Source organism: Choloepus didactylus, chromosome 18, assembly GCF_015220235.1.
Source record: "Choloepus didactylus isolate mChoDid1 chromosome 18, mChoDid1.pri, whole genome shotgun sequence".
Taxonomy (NCBI): domain Eukaryota; kingdom Metazoa; phylum Chordata; class Mammalia; order Pilosa; family Megalonychidae; genus Choloepus; species Choloepus didactylus.
Window position 1 is genome coordinate 39,217,833 of NC_051324.1, and position 20,526 is coordinate 39,238,358.

A 20,526-nucleotide genomic window follows, 5' to 3' on the forward strand; every position below is an offset into this window, starting at 1 on the left:
AAGGCAATACCTGTAATCGCAGAGCTTGGGCTGACTGCCGCACTGCTGCTTGCAAACCATACAGTAACTGCACAGCGGGACGTTGCCCCGGATCCAGTGATGCGGCATGGCATCCAGGGCCCGGCTGTCGTTCTTGAGCATGATCTCCTTGCACTGGAAGCGCTTGTCGGCCTTCTTGAGGCAGCCCTCGTCCACGCGCAGCCCGCAGCAGTCGCAGAAGGCGCCCTGCAGGATGTGCTGCGCGCACACGCAGCAGTAGGTGGGCTGGCTGAACAGGTCTGTGTCCTGCCACCCGTGCTTGCTCTTGCGGAAGATGTCCCTGCGGTGCAGCTGCCGGCGTGACCGCTGGAGGCTACACCAAAAGGTGACGAACACGGGCAGCAGCACCGAGCACAGCGTCCACAGGATCAGGTGCCCGTCCGCCAACACGCCTTCGTAGGGCGGGCCCGGAGCCGGCCGCTTCTCCCCTTCCATCTTCTCCGAGGGCGATTTCTAACTAGGAAAGAAACAGGCGGGGTCCACCTCGGGCTTGCTTTGCCCTCCCCGCTCCTCCCTCCCGCCTTTCAGGGGATGACGAAGGCGCCATCTGTCCAGGTGGCTCCGCGCTCCCCAAGGGCGAACACACGCATTTGACTTCCCGGTGGCCTGATCTCGTCACGCCGAGGGGGCGGCGCCCAGCTGTCACGCTCCGGTCCCCTCCCTTCGCATCCAACCCCATTTTCGACAAAGGGCTCAGATGCCCAGGACTGCCGCCTTCTCTGCGCCTCGGCGCCAGTCGGCTGCCTGGCACACCGAAGGGCGCAATACAAATTTACTGGCTGAACAGACGGATCCCCAGCCACGGAACGCAGGAATAGGCACAGTCCTCCGCGCCGGGGCTGTGAGGCACGACGGCGCAAGTGGGTTGCGCGGCGCCGGTAACCGTTAGTCCAGGCGCCGCACTCCCCTTCCGGGCGCCCGGACACAAACAAACGGGTCTAACCGCCCCGGGCTCGCAGGCTACCGCCACGCTCACGCCCGCACACACAGCCCGGCCCGGCGCCCTTGTCCCTCTCGCGAGGCCTCCGTGACCTCGGCCCAGCCCCGTGTCCCCGGGCCCTACCTCGCGCCGGAAGGAGGCGCGGCTCTTAGGACGGCTCCAGCCCAAACCTTAAGCAGCCTCCGGGCCACTGCACCGCGGGAGCCCGACTCTGGCGCCTGCCCGCGGCGCCCAGCAGAAGCGCAGCCGCAGGGCTGATGCCCGGCCCTGGGCAGCGAGTTAGCTACGGCGTGCGGCGAGAGCGAGCACGCACGCGAGCTGGGCCGGCGGGAGCCGGGGCTGGGGGCGGGGCCTGCAGTGGCGCGCCCCGTGGTTGGGCGAGGACGAGAGCTGTTGCCTAGAGAAAGCGTGAGGTGGGAAGGGAAAGCGAACCGGCCCAAGGGGGCGGGGCCTAGGGAAGGCGATAGAGTCGGCCGCGCGGGCGGGGCACTGTGGGTATAGGGGTGTGGCTTAGGGAATCTGGTAGGCGGTGTAACAGTGAGGATGGGTGGGCAGTATGGACGGTTGAGCGCTGTAAATTTGTACCGATAAGAAGTTCTAGCATGAATGATTTACAGACTACATTAAGCTTAAACCTCCCCCTCACTGTCCGATGGAGGTGGGAACTGGCGTGGTTTTTTTAAAACTCAATATTACTGAGATATATTCACATATCATATAATCATCCACAGTGTAAAATCAGCTGTTCACAGCACCATCAAATAGTTGTGCATTCATCACCACAATCAAATTTTTAACATTTTTCTTACTCCAAAAAATAAAGGTAAGAATAAAATAAAAGTAAAAAAGAACACCTAAAGCATCCCATCCCCCATTCCATGCTATTTTTAATTTAATTTTTGTCCCCATTTTTCTACTCATCTGTCCATACACTGGGTAAAGGGAGTGTGAGCCACAAGGTTTTCACAATTGTACAGTCACACCACATAAGCTACATAGTTATGCAATTGTCTTCAAGAATCAAGGCTACTGGGTTGCAGTTTGACAGTTTCAGACATTTCCTTCTATCTACTCCAGTACACTAAAACTAAAAAGGGATATCTTTGTTATTTTTGTGTGTGTGCTAATGAAGGTGTCAGGGATTGATTTAGGTGATGAATGTACAGCTATGTAATGGTACTGTAAACAATCGAAAGTACAATTTGTTTTGTATGACTGCGTGGTATGTGAATATATCTCAATAAAATGATGATTGAAAAAAAAAAAAAAGGGATATCTATATAGCTTGTAAGAAAGCCCCCCAGAGTGACCTCTAGACCCCATTTGATATTTCTCAGCCACTGAAACTTTTGTTTCATTTTGCTTCCCCTTTTTGGTCAAGATTGTTCTTAATCCCACCATGCTAGGTCCAGGCTCATCTCCTGGATTCATGTCCAGTGTTGCCAGGGAGATTCACACCCCTGGAAGTCAGTTCCCATGTAGAGGGGAGGGCAGTGAGTTCACCTGCCACGTGGACTTAGAGAGAGTGCCACATCTGAGCAACAAAGAGGTTCTCTTGAGGAGACTCTTAGGCACAATTGTAAGCAGGCCTAGCCTCTCTTTTGCAGTAACAGGCTTCATAAGGGCAAGCCCCAAGATCGAGGGCTCGAGCTGGCATAGTTTTGAATGTTGGAATGGAGAAAATGGGCACTTTTGAGAGTGTTACACACTAAGGAATGAGACAATCCAGGTCAAAAATGGATAAATGTCACCTGCTTTCTTATTAATGATTTATTAGACAAACACTGGCTGAGGGCTTTACTGTGTTTCAAGCACTGGGCAGGATATTGGGAATCCCGACTCTCGCAGAGTGCCTGGCTGGTTTAAATATGCCAAACTAGAAGTGTTTCTTAGCTCTGTTTATAATGATTTACTGTACCCCAACTCCCATCTTGGTATCTGTTAGCCACCATGCTAAGTTTATCATACCCATTTTATGAATGAGGAAAACCCAGGCACAGAGAGGTTGAGAAACATGCTTGATGTCACACAGACAATTTTGGGACTAAGACCACTGTGTTTTAATTTGGTCCTCTGAATCAACATCAATCTATATGAAACCATCAGAGAGAGTTTCTCTCATTTTGGTACTTCTCTGAGAACCTTGCCTGGCAGATCTTATAAAAATGCTGATTCTGATTCAATAGATCATGGATGGGGCCTGAGATCTGCTCATCTAAGAAGCTCCCAGGTGATGCTGATGTTGCTCGTTCCTGCCCACACTCTGTGCAGGGAGGCTAAAATACTTAACAGTCTGGATTATGAAGACAGGGAGTATTGCAATGAAGTAAAATGAGTGTTAGTCTGGGATTGTGAACAGTTGGAACCACAGAAAGGTAAAAAAGGAAGAAGCTAGAATCACCCATCTTTTACCTCAAAGACAACATATGTTTTGGCATTTTGGGATATTTTCTTTCATTCTTTTCTATGCAAACACTGTCTTGCTTTTTTAATATGCATGATTGTGATCATGTGGTAGATATATTCTCTATCGGGTTATTTTTTCATTTGGCATTATAAAATAACTTTTACCTATTTTTATAAAGTCATATTTAAGGGCTATATAGTATTCCATTCTATGACTATAGCTCACCGTTTCTGTAACTTGACCTCTGTTGTTGGCAATTTGTTTCTAATATTTTTGCTATTATAAATAATTCCTCTGTTTGGGGTTATTTCCTTAGTTCCCCACAATTAAGTAAAGGATATGAAAAGTGTAAGGCTTAGAAAAAAATAATAGTAGTCTCTCTTTGCTAATGCAAGTCATATGGAAAATTTACCTGCATAGGGACAGATTAATAGAAATTACCACATCTGAAGAAAGCACTCTTATTCCCCTAAAGACACCAATATTTTTATAGCTAAGTTAGGTTGACTGGTTATCAGGTGCTAGGCACTGTACTAAGTTTATTATCCTCATTTGACAGAGAAGGAAAACTTGCTTGATGTCACGTAGATAGGAGTCGAGTTGGGGTTTTAGATCCAAGTTTGGTGCCATAACCTGTGATGCTGTTAATCCAGGCAGGTTGTCTTAAGATGTGGTCTTTGGACCACCTGTATCATGATTATGTGTGTGTGGGGGTGTCTCACTAAAAATGCAGATTCCCAGGTCTTGCCAGGTCTCCTGAATCAGAATTGTAGTGGAGCGAGGAGCCTGCCTTCTTGTGTTCCCTGGGTGATTCTTTTTTTTTTTTTTTAATCTTCATTTTATTGAGATATATTCACATACCATGCAGTCATACAAAACAAATCGTGCATTCGATTGTTCACAGTACCATTACGTAGTTGTACATTCATCACCTAAATCAATCCCTGACACCTTCATTAGCACACACACAAAAATAACAAGAATAATAATTAAAGTGAAAAAGAGCAATTGAAGTAAAAAAGAACACTGGGTACCTTTGTCTGTTTGTTTGTTTCCTTCCCCTATTTTTCTACTCATCCATCCATAAACTAGACAAAGGGGATTGTGGTCCTTATGGTTTTCCCAATCCCATTGTCACCCCTCATAAGCTACATTTTTATACAATTGTCTTCGAGATTCATGGGTTCTGGGTTGTAGTTTGATAGTTTCAGGTATCCACCACCAGCTACCCCAATTCTTTAGAACCTAAAAAGGGTTGTCTAAATTGTGCATAAGAGTGCCCACCAGAGTGACCTCTCGGCTCCTTTTGGACTCTCTCTGCTACTGAAGCTTATTTCATTTCCTTTCACATCCCCCTTTTGGTCAAGAAGATGTTCTCCGTCCCATGATGCCAGGTCTACATTCCTCCCCGGGAGTCATATTCCACGTTGCCAGGGAGATTCACTCCCCTGGGTGTCTGATCCCATGTAGGGGGGCAGGGCAGTGATTTCACCTTTCAAGTTGGCTTAGCTAGAGAGAGAGGGCCACATCTGAGCAACAAAGAGGCATTCGGGAGGAGGCTCTTAGGCACAATTATAGGGAGGCCTAGCATCTCCTTTACAGCAACCGTCTTCCCAAGGGTAAAACCTACGATAGAGGGCTCAACCCATCAAACCACCAGTTCCCTATGTCTGTGGTCATGTTAGCAACCATTGAGGTGGGGTAGGCCAATACCCCTGCATTCTCCACAGGCTCCTCAAGGGGGCACTACATATTTTTTTCCTTTTTTTTTCCTTTTTTTTTTTTTTTACCTTTTTTTCCTTTTTAAATCAACTGTATGGAAAAAAAATTAAAAAAACAAAACAAAACAAAAAAGAAAAACATACAATAAAAGAACATTTCAAAGATACCATAACAAGGGAGTAAGAAAAAGACAACTAACCTAAGATAACTGCTTTACTTCCAACCTATTCCTACTTTACCCCAAGAAAGTTACATAATATAGCAACATTTCTGTGAACTTGTTCCTACTATATCCATCAGAAATTAACAGACCATAGTCATTCCTGGGCATCCCCAGAACGTTAAATAGCATATCTGTTCTTCTTGGATTACTGTTCCCCCTTCCTTAATTGCTCTCTATTGCTAGTTCCCCTACATTCTACATTATAAACCATTCGTTTTACATTTTTCAAAGTTCACATTAGTGGTAGCATATAATATTTCTCTTTCTGTGCCTGGCTTATTTCGCTCAGCATTATGTCTTCAAGGTTCATCCATGTTGTCATATGTTTCACGAGGTCATTCCTTCTTACTGCCGTGTAGTATTCCATCGTGTGTATATACCACATTTTATTTATCCACTCATCTGTTGAAGGACATTTGGGTTGTTTCCATCTCTTGGCAATTGTGAATAATGCTGCTATGAACATTGGCGTGCAGATATCTGTTCGTGTCACTGCTTTCCAATCTTCCGGGTATATACCGAGAAGTGCAATCGCTGGATCGAATGGGAACTTTATTTCTAGTTTTCTAAGGAACTGCCAGACTGACTTCCAGAATGGCTGAACCATTATACAGTCCCACCAACAATGAATAAGAGTTCCAATTTCTCCACATCCCTGGGTGATTCTTTTATATATTTATTTAAAGTTTTTGGTTTAATTTTGGTTTAAGCTGTTTATATACAGTTTAAATAACAATAATAAAATAAACAGCCATGTATCCACCATCCAGGTTAACAAATTGAACACCAGGAGCCTCTCATGTGCCCATTAGATAGCATACCTTCTTTCCCCCCATCAGAGGGAAATCCCCCCCTAATTGTTGTGTTCTTCATTTGCTTACTTTTCTTTATAGTTTTACCATCCTTGCAACTATCCCTAAACAAGATGATTCTGTTTAGAAAAATTGAATAATAAGCTCTAAACTGGCCGTGTCAGGAAATAGTATTATCGCCACTGATATACGAAGGTTCCCAGGAGGAGATACGCTGAGGAGGGTCCCCGGAACCAAGTCTGGATTCAACTTCACTGAGAAGATGCCACCCGGGGAAACCACTGGACAAGGTCATAAGCAGTCTTGGGACAATTGCTAATCACAGTGGGTGTATCTGGCAGGGCTGTAGTTCAAACATCTGGCAAAAGTATAGCTGGGGGAAGGGACTGCTCTCTATTTTCTGCTTCTTAGCTCATTAGGGCCTCCCTCAAGTTCTCAGGAGAAGGTTAATGTGGAACACTTCTCAGGGAGAAATGAGTCTCTTCAGCTGATCCAAGCAACTAGGCACAGGGATAGGGGAGTGGGCTAGCAGGAATCTCATCAGCTCATGGTTGTCAAGATAAGCCAAATACAAGTGAGAATCTGCACCAGGCTCACCTGTGCAGTCTATCTTGTGTTTTCTGTACCATGAGTCACTCTGTGCCAATCTGGACTGGCTGCCCTCTATGTCTGGGACACAGTGGTTATCCTGGGATTTCCTTTTACCACCCATCTGTTTGGATCTTCTGTTTTCTGGGTCCCATGACTTCTTCTTGGTAAAGTCTCTTGTTTTTGTGTAGTACATGGGAGGTACATTTTTGAGTCTTTGTATGTTTACAATTGTCTTTATTCTACCTTCCATATTAGATTATTTAGCTGGGTATAGAATTCTAAGACGGAACATTGAAGGCATTGCTCCATTTCCTCTTGTTTTTAGTGTTATTGTAAAGACATCAAAGGGTATTCTTATTCCTGATCCCTTGAATGGGACTTGTTTTTGCTTTCTGGAAGCATGTAGAATCTTCTCTTTTCCTCTAGTGTTCTGAAAGAAGTTCCACAAAGATATGCCTTGGTTTGGATCTGTTTTCATCCATTTTTTCTGAGCCTGGTGGGCCCTTTCAGTCTAGCAGCACATGTCCTTCAGTTCCAGAACCATTTCTGTTGATTTCTTCTTCTCTATTTTTTGTTTGTTTGTTTTTTTTTGGTTTCTTTCCTTGCAACTTCTATTATTTGGATGTTGAACCTTCTGGTCTGTCCTCTTTTTTTCCTATTTGTTAGGTTTTTTTAAAAGTTTCTATTCTGATAACATATATAGAAACCAAAATTTCCCATTCCAACAACTTCAAAGTATACAATTCAATAGTGTTAATTATATTCACATTGTTGTGCTACCATCACCACCATGCATTACCAAACCTTTGATATTATATTTTTAATTTCTAAGAGATTTTTTTTTGTTGATTTGTTTTCTGAATATTCCTTTTTTATAGCATCCTGTTCATGTTTCATGGAAGCAAAGATCTCTATATCTCAGAGGATATCAATGTTAATTAGTTATTATTTTTTTTTTTTAAGTTTTTCTTTCCTTGCTTGCTGTCTGATCGCCTCAGGTTGCTTTATCCTTTGGTTTGTTTGGTCTTTATCTTCCATGCCAAAGGCTTTCTCAGCTCACTGGTGAACTTCCAGGTGACTGTTATGTACCTTAAGGTTTGAGAACCACTGCTAGATTGTTTTTTAATCTCTTTGAAGCATTATCAACCCAACCAAGATCCCACAGAGAAAAACTACACATATTTCAGTAATTTTTTCCCAGAAGAACCAGAGCTCTTCTCTCTCACTTAAAAGCCTAGCATTTTTCTTCAATGAAATATAATATGACAGCAGCCTTGGAGGTGGCTTCACAATAATTGGGTACATGCTGTACTCCCCCGTTGTGTTTATTTATACCCAGCTTACATTCCTACACCTGTTGCCAGTGCTTCTGTTGTTCCTGTTTAGGTTGGAGAGAAGCCTGGTACTTGGCTATCAGGAACCTGCCCCTAATCTTGGCTCTTCTCATCTTCTGGGCAGACATATTGAGGCCAACACCCTGGACTCAGAGCAGAAATTATTGTCCCCTGTGAAAGCCTGCAGCAGCCTGGAAAGGCTCCTGTCCAAGACCACACCATCTTACAGAGGCCATTGTATTGCGGCTTCAAACAGGAAGGGATGTGTATGTGACTGTGTGTGTGCGTGAAGCAGTGCTGAGGATATGTAAAAGGAAGCCCAAGGATTTGGGGTGTGGAGGCAGAGAGAGGGAAATAAACTCATATCTAAAAGGGGACATACTTTCTTTTCTAATGAAGATGTATTTTTTTTTTTAATCATCATTTTATTGAGATATATTCACATACCACGCAGTCATACAAAACAAATTGTACTTTCGATTGTTTACAGTACCATTACATAGTTGTACATTCATCACCTAAATCAATCCCTGACACCTTCATTAGCACACACACAAAAATAACAAGAATAATAATTAGAGTGAAAAAGAGCAATTGAAGTAAAAAAGAACACTAGGTACCTTTGTCTGTTTGTTTGCTTCCCCTACTTTTCTACACATCGATCCATAAACTAGACAAAGTGGAGTTTGGTCCTTATGGCATTCCCAATCCCACTGTCACCCCTCATAAGCTACATTTTTATACAACTGTCTTCGAGATTCATGGGATCTGGGTTGTAGTTTAATAGTTTCAGGTATCCACCACCAGCTACCCCAATTCTTTAGAACCTAAAAAAGGTTGTCTAAAGTGTGCGTAAGAGTGCCCACCAGAGTGATCTCTCGGCTCGTTTTGGAATCTCTCTGCCACTGAAGCTTATTTCATTTCCTTTCACATCCCCCTTTTGGTCAAGAAGATGTTCTCCATCCCATGATGCCGGGTCTACATTCCTCCCCGGGAGTCATATTCCACGTTGCCAGGGAGATTCACTTCCCTGGGTGTCTGATCCCACGTAGGGGGGAGGGCAGTGATTTCACCTTTCAAGTTGGCTTAGCTAGAGAGAGAGGGCCACATCTGAGCAACAAAGAGGCATTCAGGAGGAGACTCTTAGGCACAAATACAGGGAGGCCTAGCCTCTCCTTTGCAGCAACCGTCTTCCCAAGGGAAAAACTTATGGTAGAGGGCTCAACCCATCAAACCGCCAGTCCCCTATGTCTGTGGTCATGTTAGCAACCATGGAGGTGGGGTAGGCGAATACCCCTGCATTCTCCACAGGCTCCTCAAGGGGGCACTACATCTTTTTTTTTTTTTTTTCCTTGTTTGTCTTTTTTCTTTTTTTTTTTTTTTTTTTTAACTTTCCCTTCTTTTTTCAAATCAACTGTATGAAAAAAAAAGTTAAAAAGAAAACAAACATACAATAAAAGAACATTTCAAAGAGACCATAGCAAGGGAGTAAGAAAAAGACAACTAACCTAAGATAACTGCTTAACTTCCAACATGTTCCTACTTTACCCCAAGAAAGTTACATACTATAGCAACATTTCAGTGAACTTGTTCCTACTACATCTATCAGAAATTAACAGACCATAGTCATTTCTGGGCATCCCCAGAACGTTAAATAGCTTATCTGTTCTTCTTGGATTATTGTTCCCCCTTCCTTAATTGCTCTCTACTGCTAGTTCCCCTACATTCTACATTATAAACCATTTGTTTTACATTTTTCAAAGTTCACATTAGTGGTAGCATATAATATTTCTCTTTTTGTGCCTGGCTTATTTCGCTCAGCATTATGTCTTCAAGGTTCATCCATGTTGTCATATGTTTCACCAGATCGTTCCTTCTTACTGCCGCGTAGTATTCCATCGTGTGTATATACCACATTTTATTTATCCACTCATCTGTTGAAGGACATTTGGGTTGTTTCCATCTCTTGGCAATTGTGAATAATGCTGCTATGAACATTGGCGTGCAGATATCTGTTCGTGTCACTGCTTTCCGATCTTCCGGGTATATCCCGAGAAGTGCAATCGCTGGATCGAATGGTAGCTCTATCTTTAGTTTTCTAAGGAACTGCCAGACTGACTTCCAGAGTGGCTGAACCATTATACAGTCCCACCAACAATGAATAAGAGTTCCAATTTCTCCACATCCCCTCCAGCATTTGTAGTTTCCTGTTTGTTTAATGGCAGCCATTCTAACCGGTGTTAGATGGTATCTCATTGTGGTCTTAATTTGCATCTCTCTAATAGCTAGTGAAGCTGAACATTTTTTCATGTGTTTCTTGGCCATTTGTATTTCCTCTTCAGAGAACTGTCTTTTCATATCTTTTGCCCATTTTATAATTGGGCTGTCTGTACTATTGTCATTGAGTTGTAGGATTTCTTTGTATATGCAAGATATCAGTCTTTTGTCAGATACATGGTTTCCAAAAATTTTTTCCCATTGAGTTGGCTGCCTCTTTACCTTTTTGAGAAATTCCTTTGAGGTGCAGAAACTTCTAAGCTTGAGGAGTTCCCATTTATCTATTTTCTCTTTTGTTGCTTGTGCTTTGGGTGTAAAGTCTAGGAAGTGGCCTCCTAATACAAGGTCTTGAAGATGTTTTCCTACATTATCTTCTAGGAGTTTTATGGTACTTTCTTTTATATTGAGATCTTTGGTCCATTTTGAGTTAATTTTTGTGTAGGGTGTGAGGTAGGGGTCCTCTTTCATTCTTTTGGATATGGATATCCAACTCTCCCAGCCCCATTTGTTGAAAAGACCATTATGGCTCAGTTCGGTGACTTTGGGGGCCTTATCAAAGATCAGTCGGCCATAGATCTGAGGGTCTATCTCTGAATTCTCAATTCGATTCCATTGATCTATATGTCTATCTTTGTGCCAGTACCATGCTGTTTTGGCAACTGTGGCTTTATAATAGGCTTCAAAGTCAGGGAGTGTAAGTCCTCCCACTTCGTTTTTCTTTTTTAGACTGTCTTTAGCAATTCGAGGCATCTTCCCTTTCCAAATAAATTTGATAACTAGCTTTTCCAAGTCTGCAAAGTAGGTTGTTGGAATTTTGATTGGGATTGCATTGAATCTGTAGATGAGTTTGGGTAGAATTGACATCTTAATGACATTTAGCCTTCCTATCCATGAACATGGAATATTTTTCCATCTTTTAAGGTCCCCTTCTATTTCTTTTAGTAGAGTTATGTAGTTTTCTTTGTATAGGTCTTTTACATCTTTGGTTAAGTTTATTCCTAGGTACTTGATTTTTTTAGTTGCTATTGAAAATGGTATCTTTTTCTTGAGTGTCTCTTCAGTTTGTTCATTTCTAGCATATAGAAACATTACTGACTTATGTGCATTAATCTTGTATCCCGCTACTTTGCTAAATTTGTTTATTAGCTCTAGTAGGTGTATCGTTGATTTCTCAGGGTTTTCTAGATATAAGATCATATCATCTGCAAACAATGACAGTTTTACTTCTTCTTTTCCAATTTGGATGCCTTTTATTTCTTTGTCTTGCCGGATTGCCCTGGCTAGCCCTTCCAGCACAATGTTGAATAACAGTGGTGACAGCGGGCATCCTTGTCTTGTTCCTGATCTTAGAGGGAAGGCTTTCAGTCTCTCACCATTGAGTACTATGCTGGCTGTGGGTTTTTCATATATGCTCTTTATCATGTTGAGGAAGTTTCCTTCAATTCCTACCTTTTGAAGTGTTTTTATCAAAAACGGATGTTGGATTTTGTCAAATGCTTTTTCAGCATCTATTGAGATGATCAATTGATTTTTCCCTTTCGAGTTTTTAATGTGTTGTAATACATTGATTGTTTTTCTTATGTTGAACCATCCTTGCATGCCTGGAATGAACCCCACTTGGTCATGGTGTATGATTTTTTTAATGTGTCTTTGGATTCGATTTGCAAGTATTTTGTTGAGGATTTTTGCATCTATATTCATTAGGGAGATTGGCCGGTAGTTTTCCTTTTTGTAGCATCTTTGCCTGGTTTTGGTATTAGATTGATGTTAGCTTCATAAAATGAGTTAGGTAGTGTTCCATTTTTTTCAATGTTTTGAAAGAGTTTGAGTAAGATTGGTGTCAGTTCTTTCTGGAAAGTTTGGTAGAATTCCCCTGTGAAGCCATCTGGCCCTGGGCATTTATTTGTGGGAAGATTTTTGATGACTGATTGGATCTCTTTGCTTGTGATGGGTTGGTTGAGGTCTTCTATTTCTTCTCTGGTCAGTCTAGGTTGTTCATATGTTTCCAGGAAATTGTCCATTTCTTCTACATTGTCCAGTTTGTTGCCATACAGTTGTTCATAATATCCTCTTATAATTTTTTTAATTTCTTCAGGATCTGCAGTTATGTCACCTTTTTCATTCATTATTTTGTTTATATGGGTCTTCTCTCTTTTTGATTTTGTCAGTCTAGCTAGGGGCTTGTCAATCTTGTTGATCTTCTCAAAGAACCAACTTTTGGTGATATTTATCCTTTCTATTGTTTTTTTGTTCTCTATGTCATTTATTTCTGCTTTAATCCTTGTTATTTCTTTCTTGTACTTGGTTTAGGATTGGTTTGCTGTTCATTTTCTAGCTTCTTCAGTTGATCCATTAGTTCTTTGATTTTTGGCTCTTTCTTCCTTTTTAATATATGCGTTTAGTGCTATAAATTTCCCCCTTAGCACTGCTTTTGCTGCATCCCATAGGTTTTGGTATGTTGTGTTCTCATTTTCATTCGTCTCTATATATTTAGCAATTTCTCTTGCTATTTCTTCTTTAACCCACTGATTGTTTAGGAGTGTGTTGTTTAACCTCCAGGTATTTGTGAATTTTCTAAGTCTCTGATGGTTATTGACTTCTAATTGTATTCCATTGTGGTCAGAGAATGTGCTTTGAATAATTTCAATCTTTTTAAATTTATTGAGGCTTGTTTTATGTCCCAGCATATGATCTATTCTGGAGAAAGTTCCGTGAGCACTAGAAAAGTATGTGTATCCTGTTGATTTGGGATGTAATGTCCTGTAGATGTCTGTTAAATCTAATTCATTTATCAGATTGTTTAGGTTTTCAGTTTCCTTATTGGTCTTCTGTCTGGTTGATCTATCTATGGGAGAGAGTGATGTGTTGAAGTCTCCCACAATTATTGTGGAAACATCAATTGCTTCCTTTAGTTTTGTCAATGTTTCTCTCATGTATTTTGTGGCACCTTGATTGGGTGCATAGACATTTACGATTGTTATTTCTTCTTGTTGAATTGCCCCTTTTATTAGTATGTAGTGGCCTTCTTTGTCTCTCAAAACATCCCTGCATTTGAAGTCTATTTTATCTGAGATTAATATTGCTACACCTGCTTTCTTTTGGCTGTAGCTTGCATGAAATATTTTTTTCCATCCTTTCACTTTCAGTTTCTTTGTGTCCCTGTGTCTAAGATGAGTCTCTTGTATGCAACATATTGATGGTTCATTTTTTTTGATCCATTCTGCGAATCTATATCTTTTAATTGGGGAGTTTAATCCATTTACATTCAACGTTAAAACCGTGAAGGCATTTCTTGAATCGGCCATCTTATCCTTTGGATTATGTTTGCCATATTTTTCCCTCTCTCTATTAATATCCTTTATTGTACCCATACCGAATCTCTTTAGTACTGAACCTTTCTCCAAGTCTCTCTGTCCTGTCTTTGTTTCTCTGTCTGTAGGGCTCCCTTTAGTATCTCCAGTAGGGCAGGTCTCTTGTTAGCAAATTCTCTCAGCATTTCTTTGTCTGTGAAAAATTTAAGCTCTCCCTCAAATTTGAAGGAGAGCTTTGCTGGATAAAGTATTCTTGGCTGGAAATTCCTCTCACTCAGAATTTTAAATATATCATGCCACTGCCTTCTCGCCTCCATGGTGGCTGCTGAGTAGTCACTACTTAGTCTTATGCTGTTTCCTTTGTATGTGGTGAATTGCTTTTCTCTTGCTGCTTTCAGAACTTGCTCCTTCTCTTCTATGTTTGACAGTGTGATCAGTATATGTCTCGGAGTGGGTTTTTTTGGATTTATTCTATTTGGAGTTCGCTGAGCATTTATGATTTGTGTATTTATGTTGTTTAGAAGATTTGGGAAGTTTTCCCCAACAATTTCTTTGAATACTCTTCCTAGACCTTTACCCTTTTCTTCCCCTTCTGGGACACCAATGAGTCTTATATTCGGACGTTTCATATTATCTATCATATCCCTGAGGTCCATTTCGAGTTTTTCAATTTTTTTCCCCATTCTTTCTTTTATGCTTTCATTTTCCATTCTGTCATCTTCCAGGTCACTGATTCGTTGTTCAACTTCCTCTGGTCTTGTACTATGAGTGTCCAGAATCTTTTTAATTTGGTCAACAGTTTCTTTAATTTCCATAAGATCATCCATTTTTTTATTTAGTCTTGCAATGTCTTCTTTATGCTCTTCTAGGGTCTTCTTGATTTCCTTCATATCCCGTACTAGGGTCTCATTGTTCATCTTTAGTTCTTTGAGTAGCTGCTCTAGGTGTGTCTCTTCTGGTCTTTTGATTTGGGTGCTTGGGCTTGGGTTATCCATATCGTCTGGTTTTTTCATATGCTTTATAATTTTCTGTTGTTTTTGGCCTCGTGGCATTTGCTGACCTTGATAGGGTTCTTTTAGGGTTTGTAGACCAGTTGAAGTCCTTATCTCTAATTTATGAGATCTACAGCTTCGTGGAGTACACTTTCTCTAACTAACCAGCAGGTGGCGTCCACGAGCCACCTGTTCTCCACAAGCCAGATCTCCCCTGCTTAGCCTTTTTGGTGAGTGGGGGAGTGAGTCTTGTGGGGCCCAATTGGTGTCCCAAGCTTGCGTGTGTAGTTGGTGTTGCCTGCCCTGTATGTGGGGTGTGTTTCTGGGCAGTCGGGGAGGGGGGGGTGGCCCTAACAATCAAATCTCCCTGATGATCCTAGAGTTTTAAAGCTACTGCAATAGTCTAATCCTTCAGTTCAGTCCTGCCACAGTTTGTCTCTGCCACTGACCCACAAGTCTTTGGTATTGGCGTATGGCTCCTGAGACTTGCAAGTGGGCCCCTCTTCCAGGCTGTGCACCCCGGGTCCTCTGTTGAGGGATGACTGTGCTATGTCACAGGTGAGTGCCATCCCCCCAGGGCAGTTCTGGGCTGCTGGGCTGTGTTGGGAGGCTCCCAGTCTGCTCAAATGATGGCTGAATGGGGCTCTGTTAATTCACACTGCTCCCCCTTCCCAGCTCTGGGACATTCAGCTGAGGTTGCAGGGAAGGCTAATGTCCACGCCCAGTTTTGTGGTGTGTGCCTGTTATTTGAAGCACTTCCGTCACACTGGGTTGTCTGGGGCAGCTCTGGGCTATGGGGCTGGCGATGGGCAGGAGTGTTTCCTGTCCACCAGGATGGTGGCTGTGAGCGGACACCCCCCTTTTCTTGGGAAGTTGTGTTGTTTAGTGAGTTTTCTCAGCCACTGGATTATTGCCTTTTGTCTCAGAGCTCTCTTAGTTCTGCTCTTGACTTGACGTGCCCAAATTTCAATTCTTTGAAGCTTTCTGTATTGAGCTTCTTAGAGTAATTGTTTTAGAAAAAGCAAAAAGGATTTAAAAAAAAAAACAAAAAAAAAAACGGCCCTCCTCAGAGATCTAATGGGTTATTGAAATGCTAATAGACAAAGCAACCAGGGCCATTAAGGAAAGGTGCCCAGGGCAGAGAGATCAGCCTTGCTTCGGGATTTGCATATGCGCCTCAAGGCCTGATCTCCGCCCTTCCCCTTTCTGTGTTCACCAGAACTCCAAAAATCCTCTGCTTTTATTTTGGAGTTTTTCGTGTTGTTTTTTTTCTATGCCTGTCTCCTCTCTGCTGGGCTGGCTGCTCTCAGAGTCTCTGGTGTCTGGCCTCAGTCTATCTATGGTTGGAGTTTGAATCAGTAGAATGAGTTTCCGATAAGAGCAGCCACTGCAATTCTCCCTTCTCCTTCCTGGAGCTGACAGCCCCTCCTCCCCCGGGACTGAGCCTGGCAGGGAGGGGCGCGGGTCCCCTGGCCGCAAAAACTTACAGATTTTGCTGATCTCAGCAGTTCCACGTTTTCATGAGTGTTGTATGAAGTATGCCCAAAGACAGATTGCTCTGTGGTGTCCAGTCCATGCAGTTCCTGGCTTTTTACCTACTTTCCTGGAGGAGTAACTAAAACATACAGCTCACCAGTCTGCCATCTTGCCCCGCCTCTCCCGAAGATGTATTTTTATTTCAATAATATATGAGGTAATATATCTTAATATGTTTTTTATAAGTCTGTATATCATTTGGCCATTTAAATTTTTTTTACAGGCTTTCTATCATGTGTCAGAGAATGGGATGGGTATGCAAATATAATAAGGGTGATTTCACATACAGTAATAATAATAATGATGATAATAATAGTAATAATGGTTTCCAAGTATTATACCCTCATGCTGTCAAGCACTTTCTTTTAATTTAATCTTTTAAATTAGAGAAGTTGTAGGTTTACAGAAAAATCATGTAAAAAACACAGCATTCACATATATTCCTACCATCTGTTATTAATACTTTGAGTTAGTGTGGGACCTTTGATACAATTGATGAAAGAATATTATAATTTTACTATTAACTGTAGTCCATAGTTTAATATTAGTGTGTATTTTTCCCCAAAATACCACCCTATTATTAACACCTTGCATTAGTGTGATACATTTGTTATAATTCATAAAATAATATTTTTATAATGGTACTATTAACTATAGTCCATCATTTATAATAGAGTTCACTGTGTTGTACAGTCCTATGTTTTATCTTTTAGCTTTTATTCTAGTAACATATAGGACCTAAAATTTTCTCTTTTAACCACATTCACAGATATAATTCAGTGCTGTTAATTACACTCACTATCATGGGCTACCATCACCACCATTCATTTCCAAAACTTTACAGTCAACCTAAATAGAAATTCTGTACAAATCAAGCATTAACTCCCCATTCCCTACCCCCAACCTAGCCCCTGGAAACCTATATTCTAGATTCTAATTCTATGAGTTTGCTTATTCTAATTATTTCATATTAGTGAGATCCTACAATATTTGTCCTTTTGCATCTGGCATATTTCATTCAATATGATGTCTTCAAGGTTCATCCATGTTGTCGCATGTATCAGAACTTCATTCCTTTTTAATGCTGAATAATATTCCATTGTATGTATGTACCACATATTGTTTATCCATTCATCCGTCGATGGACACTTGAGTTGCTCCTGTCTTTGGGCAATTGTGAATATTGCCGCTATGCACATTCATGTGTAAATATTTGTTCAAGTCTGTGCTTTCAATTCTTTTGAGTATATACTTAGAAGTGGAATTGTTGGGTCACAGGGTCATTCTATATTTAAGATTCTGAGGAACCATCAAACTGTTTTCCACAGCAGCTGCACCATTTTAGATTGTCATCAACAATGAAAGTGTTCCCATTTCTCCACATCCTGTCCAAAACTTGTTATTTTCCATTTTTTTTTTAAAATAGTAGCCATTCTAGTTTGTGTGGAATGGTATCTCATTATAGTTTTTATTTGCATTTCCCTAATGACTAATGATATTGAGCATCTTTTCATGTGCTTTTTTGACTATATGTCAAGATTCAGAGAAATGTCTATACAAGTCTTTTGCCCATTTTAAAATTGGATTGTTTGTCTACTTGTTGAGTTGCAAGATTTCTTTATGTATTCTGGATATTAAACCCTTATCATACGTGTGGTTTCCACATATTTCCCCCATTCTTTAGGTTGTCTTTTTACTTTCATGATAAAGTCCTTTGGATGCACAAAAGTTTTTAATTTTGATGAGGTCATATTTATTTATTTTTTCCTTTTGTTGCTTGTGCTTTGAGTGTTAATTGTTTATTGTGTAATTCAAAGTCCTGAAGATGTTTCCCTATGTTTTCTTCTAGGTGTTGAATAGTTTTGGTTCTTATATTTAGGTACTTGGATCCATGTTGAGTTGATTTTTGCATATGGTGTGTGGTAAGGGTCTACCTTCATTCTTTTGCAAATGGAGATCCAGTTTTTCCAGCACCATTTGTTGAAGAGACTATTCTTTCCCAGTTGAGTGGACTTGCCACCCTTGTCAAAAATCAGCTGGCCATAGATGTGAGGATTCATTTCTGAACCTCAATTGATTCTCAATTTTATTTGTTGCTATATATGTCTGTCCTTGGGCCAGTATCATGCTGTTTTGAATACTGTGGCTCTGTAAGAAGTTTCAAGATTGGGAAATGTGAGTCCTCCAACTTTGCTCTTCTTTTTCAAGATGGCTTTTGCTATTTGGGGCTCCTTACCCTTCCATATAAGTTTGATGATTGGCTTTTCCATTTCAGCAAAGAAGGTTGTTGGAATGTTGACTGGGATTGCCTTGAATTTGTAAATCACTTTGGGTAGAATGTATATCATAACAGTATTTAATCTTCCAATCCATGGAATATCCTTTCATATATATAGGTCTTTGATTTCTTTCAGCAATATTTTGTAGTTTCCTGTGTACAAGTCATTTACATCTTTGGTTAGATTTATTCCTAGATATTTGATTCTTTTAGTTGCTATTGTAAATGGAATTTTTTTCTTGATTTCCTTTTCAGATCATTTGTTACTGTGTGTAGAAATATGACTTAGTTTTGTGTGTTGTACCCCACCACTTTGCTGAATTCATATATTAGCTCTGGTAGCTCTGTTGTGGATTTTTCAGGTTATTATATCTATAGGATAATGTCATCTGCAAATAGGGAAAGTTTTACTTCTTCCTTTCCAATTTAGATGCCTTTTATTTATTTTTCTACCCTAATTGCTCTGACTAGAATCCATTATAATCTTGAATAACAGTGGTGACAGCAGACATCCTGTTGTTCCTGATCTTTAAAGGAAAGCTTTCAGTTTTTATTATTGAGTATTCTTAGCTATGGGTTTTTCATACATGCCCTTTATCAAGATGAGGATATTTCCTTCTATTCCTTGTTTGCAAAGAGTAATTTTCAAGAATGGGTGCTGAATCTTGTCAGATGCCTTTTCTGCATCAATTGAGATGATAATGTGGGCTTTTTCCCTTTGTTTTCTTATTGTGGTGTATTACATTAATTGATTTTCCTATGTTGAAACACACTTGCATGCCTGGGATAAATCCATTTACATATGGTATAAATTCTTTTAATGTGTTGTTGAATTTGGTTTCCTAGTATTTTAGTATTTTTTTGAGGAGTTTTCATCTATGTTTATAAGGGATGCTGTAATTTTCTTTTCTTGTGGTTTCTTTATCTGGCTTTGGTAATAGGGCAATGCTGGCCTCATAGATTGAGTTTGGGAGTGTTCCCTCCTTTTCAATTTTTTTTTGAAAAAGTTTGAGCAGGATTGGTGTTAATTCTTGGAATGTTTGGTAAAATTCACCAGTGAAGCCATCTGGTCCTAAGCTTTTTTTCTATCAGGTTTTAGATAACTGATTCCATCTCTTTATTTGTTATTGGTCTGTTGAGATCTTCTGTTTCTCCTTGAGTCAGTGTAGGTAGTTTGTTGTTTCTAGGAATTTGTCCATTTCAACTAGGTTATTTTGTTTGTTGATGCAAGTTGTTTATAGTATCCTCTTATTATCCTTCTTAGTTCTGTGGTGTTGGTAGTAATGTCCCCCTCTTTTATTTCTGATTTTAGTTAGCTGCATCCTCTCTCCTTTTTTCTTCGTCAGACCAAGCTGCAAGCTGGCTCCAAAATGTGCCTTGCAGGGGTTTGGGGAGGGGCTAGCATTGGTGCCACAAGCTTCTCCTGCTGTTTCTAAAGCTGTGTTTTCTTGATTTGACCCTTGCCCAGTTACTGCAACCCTTCACCTGTTCTCTGGAGTTTTGAGGAAGATGGCTCTTCCAGGTTTGCTAGTTGTTCAAAGATTCTACGGGAAATGGCACCCTGGAATGTTTTCCATCTTGCTTAATGGAAACTCTTAATCCCCTTTATTCACTTTTGAATGAATATTCTGCCTGGACCCTATTATTAACTTAAACCCAACAGCACCCATATTTGGACACACCAACCATCTCATTGGAATCCCCTTGTCAGTTAGCTGTTATCACAACAATGCTGTATAAGATACCACACAAGACATCATGGCCGAAAACAAAATCATTTTTCCTCTCGGATTGGCAGGTGGCTCTGCTTCAGGCTGTGGCAACTGGAGTTTGGCTGAGCTAGGATGTGCTGGGCTGGGCTAAGTGGCTCTATTTTAAGCTGCAGGTCTGGGTGGGTGTGGCTCTTGGCTCAGGTACTTTCCATGTGTGTTAATTCTGGAACTCAGGTTGAGGGGGCAACAGCTATCGGGGGAAGCTCTTTCTGTGATGATGTCAGAAATGCAAGAGGGCATGCCCACCTACTCAATTACATTTCGTATTCCTGTTTGTGATATGAAAACATCC

The 20,526-nt window shown here is 41.0% G+C and overlaps 1 protein-coding gene across 6 annotated transcripts in view; it reads right to left on the reverse strand.

Moving 5' to 3' along the window:
• DGKE (diacylglycerol kinase epsilon) overlaps positions 1-1,264 on the reverse strand; it is a 42,109-nt gene extending 40,845 nt beyond the window's left edge. For 4 of the 6 annotated variants that reach the window (XR_005212730.1, XM_037809420.1, XM_037809419.1 and 1 more), the window contains exons 1-2: positions 1,103-1,264; positions 11-496 (exon numbers count right to left, since the gene is read on the reverse strand). Coding sequence is in view for 5 of the 6 variants with exons in the window: in XM_037809420.1 (XP_037665348.1) it covers positions 11-474 (464 nt within the window). In the remaining variant the exon portion in view is untranslated. Of the gene's footprint in view, positions 1-10; positions 561-1,102 lie in introns of those variants that run through there. The other 2 variants (XM_037809418.1, XM_037809417.1) reach the window with 2 other exon arrangements.
• Between the last annotated feature and the right edge of the window lie 19,262 nt (positions 1,265-20,526).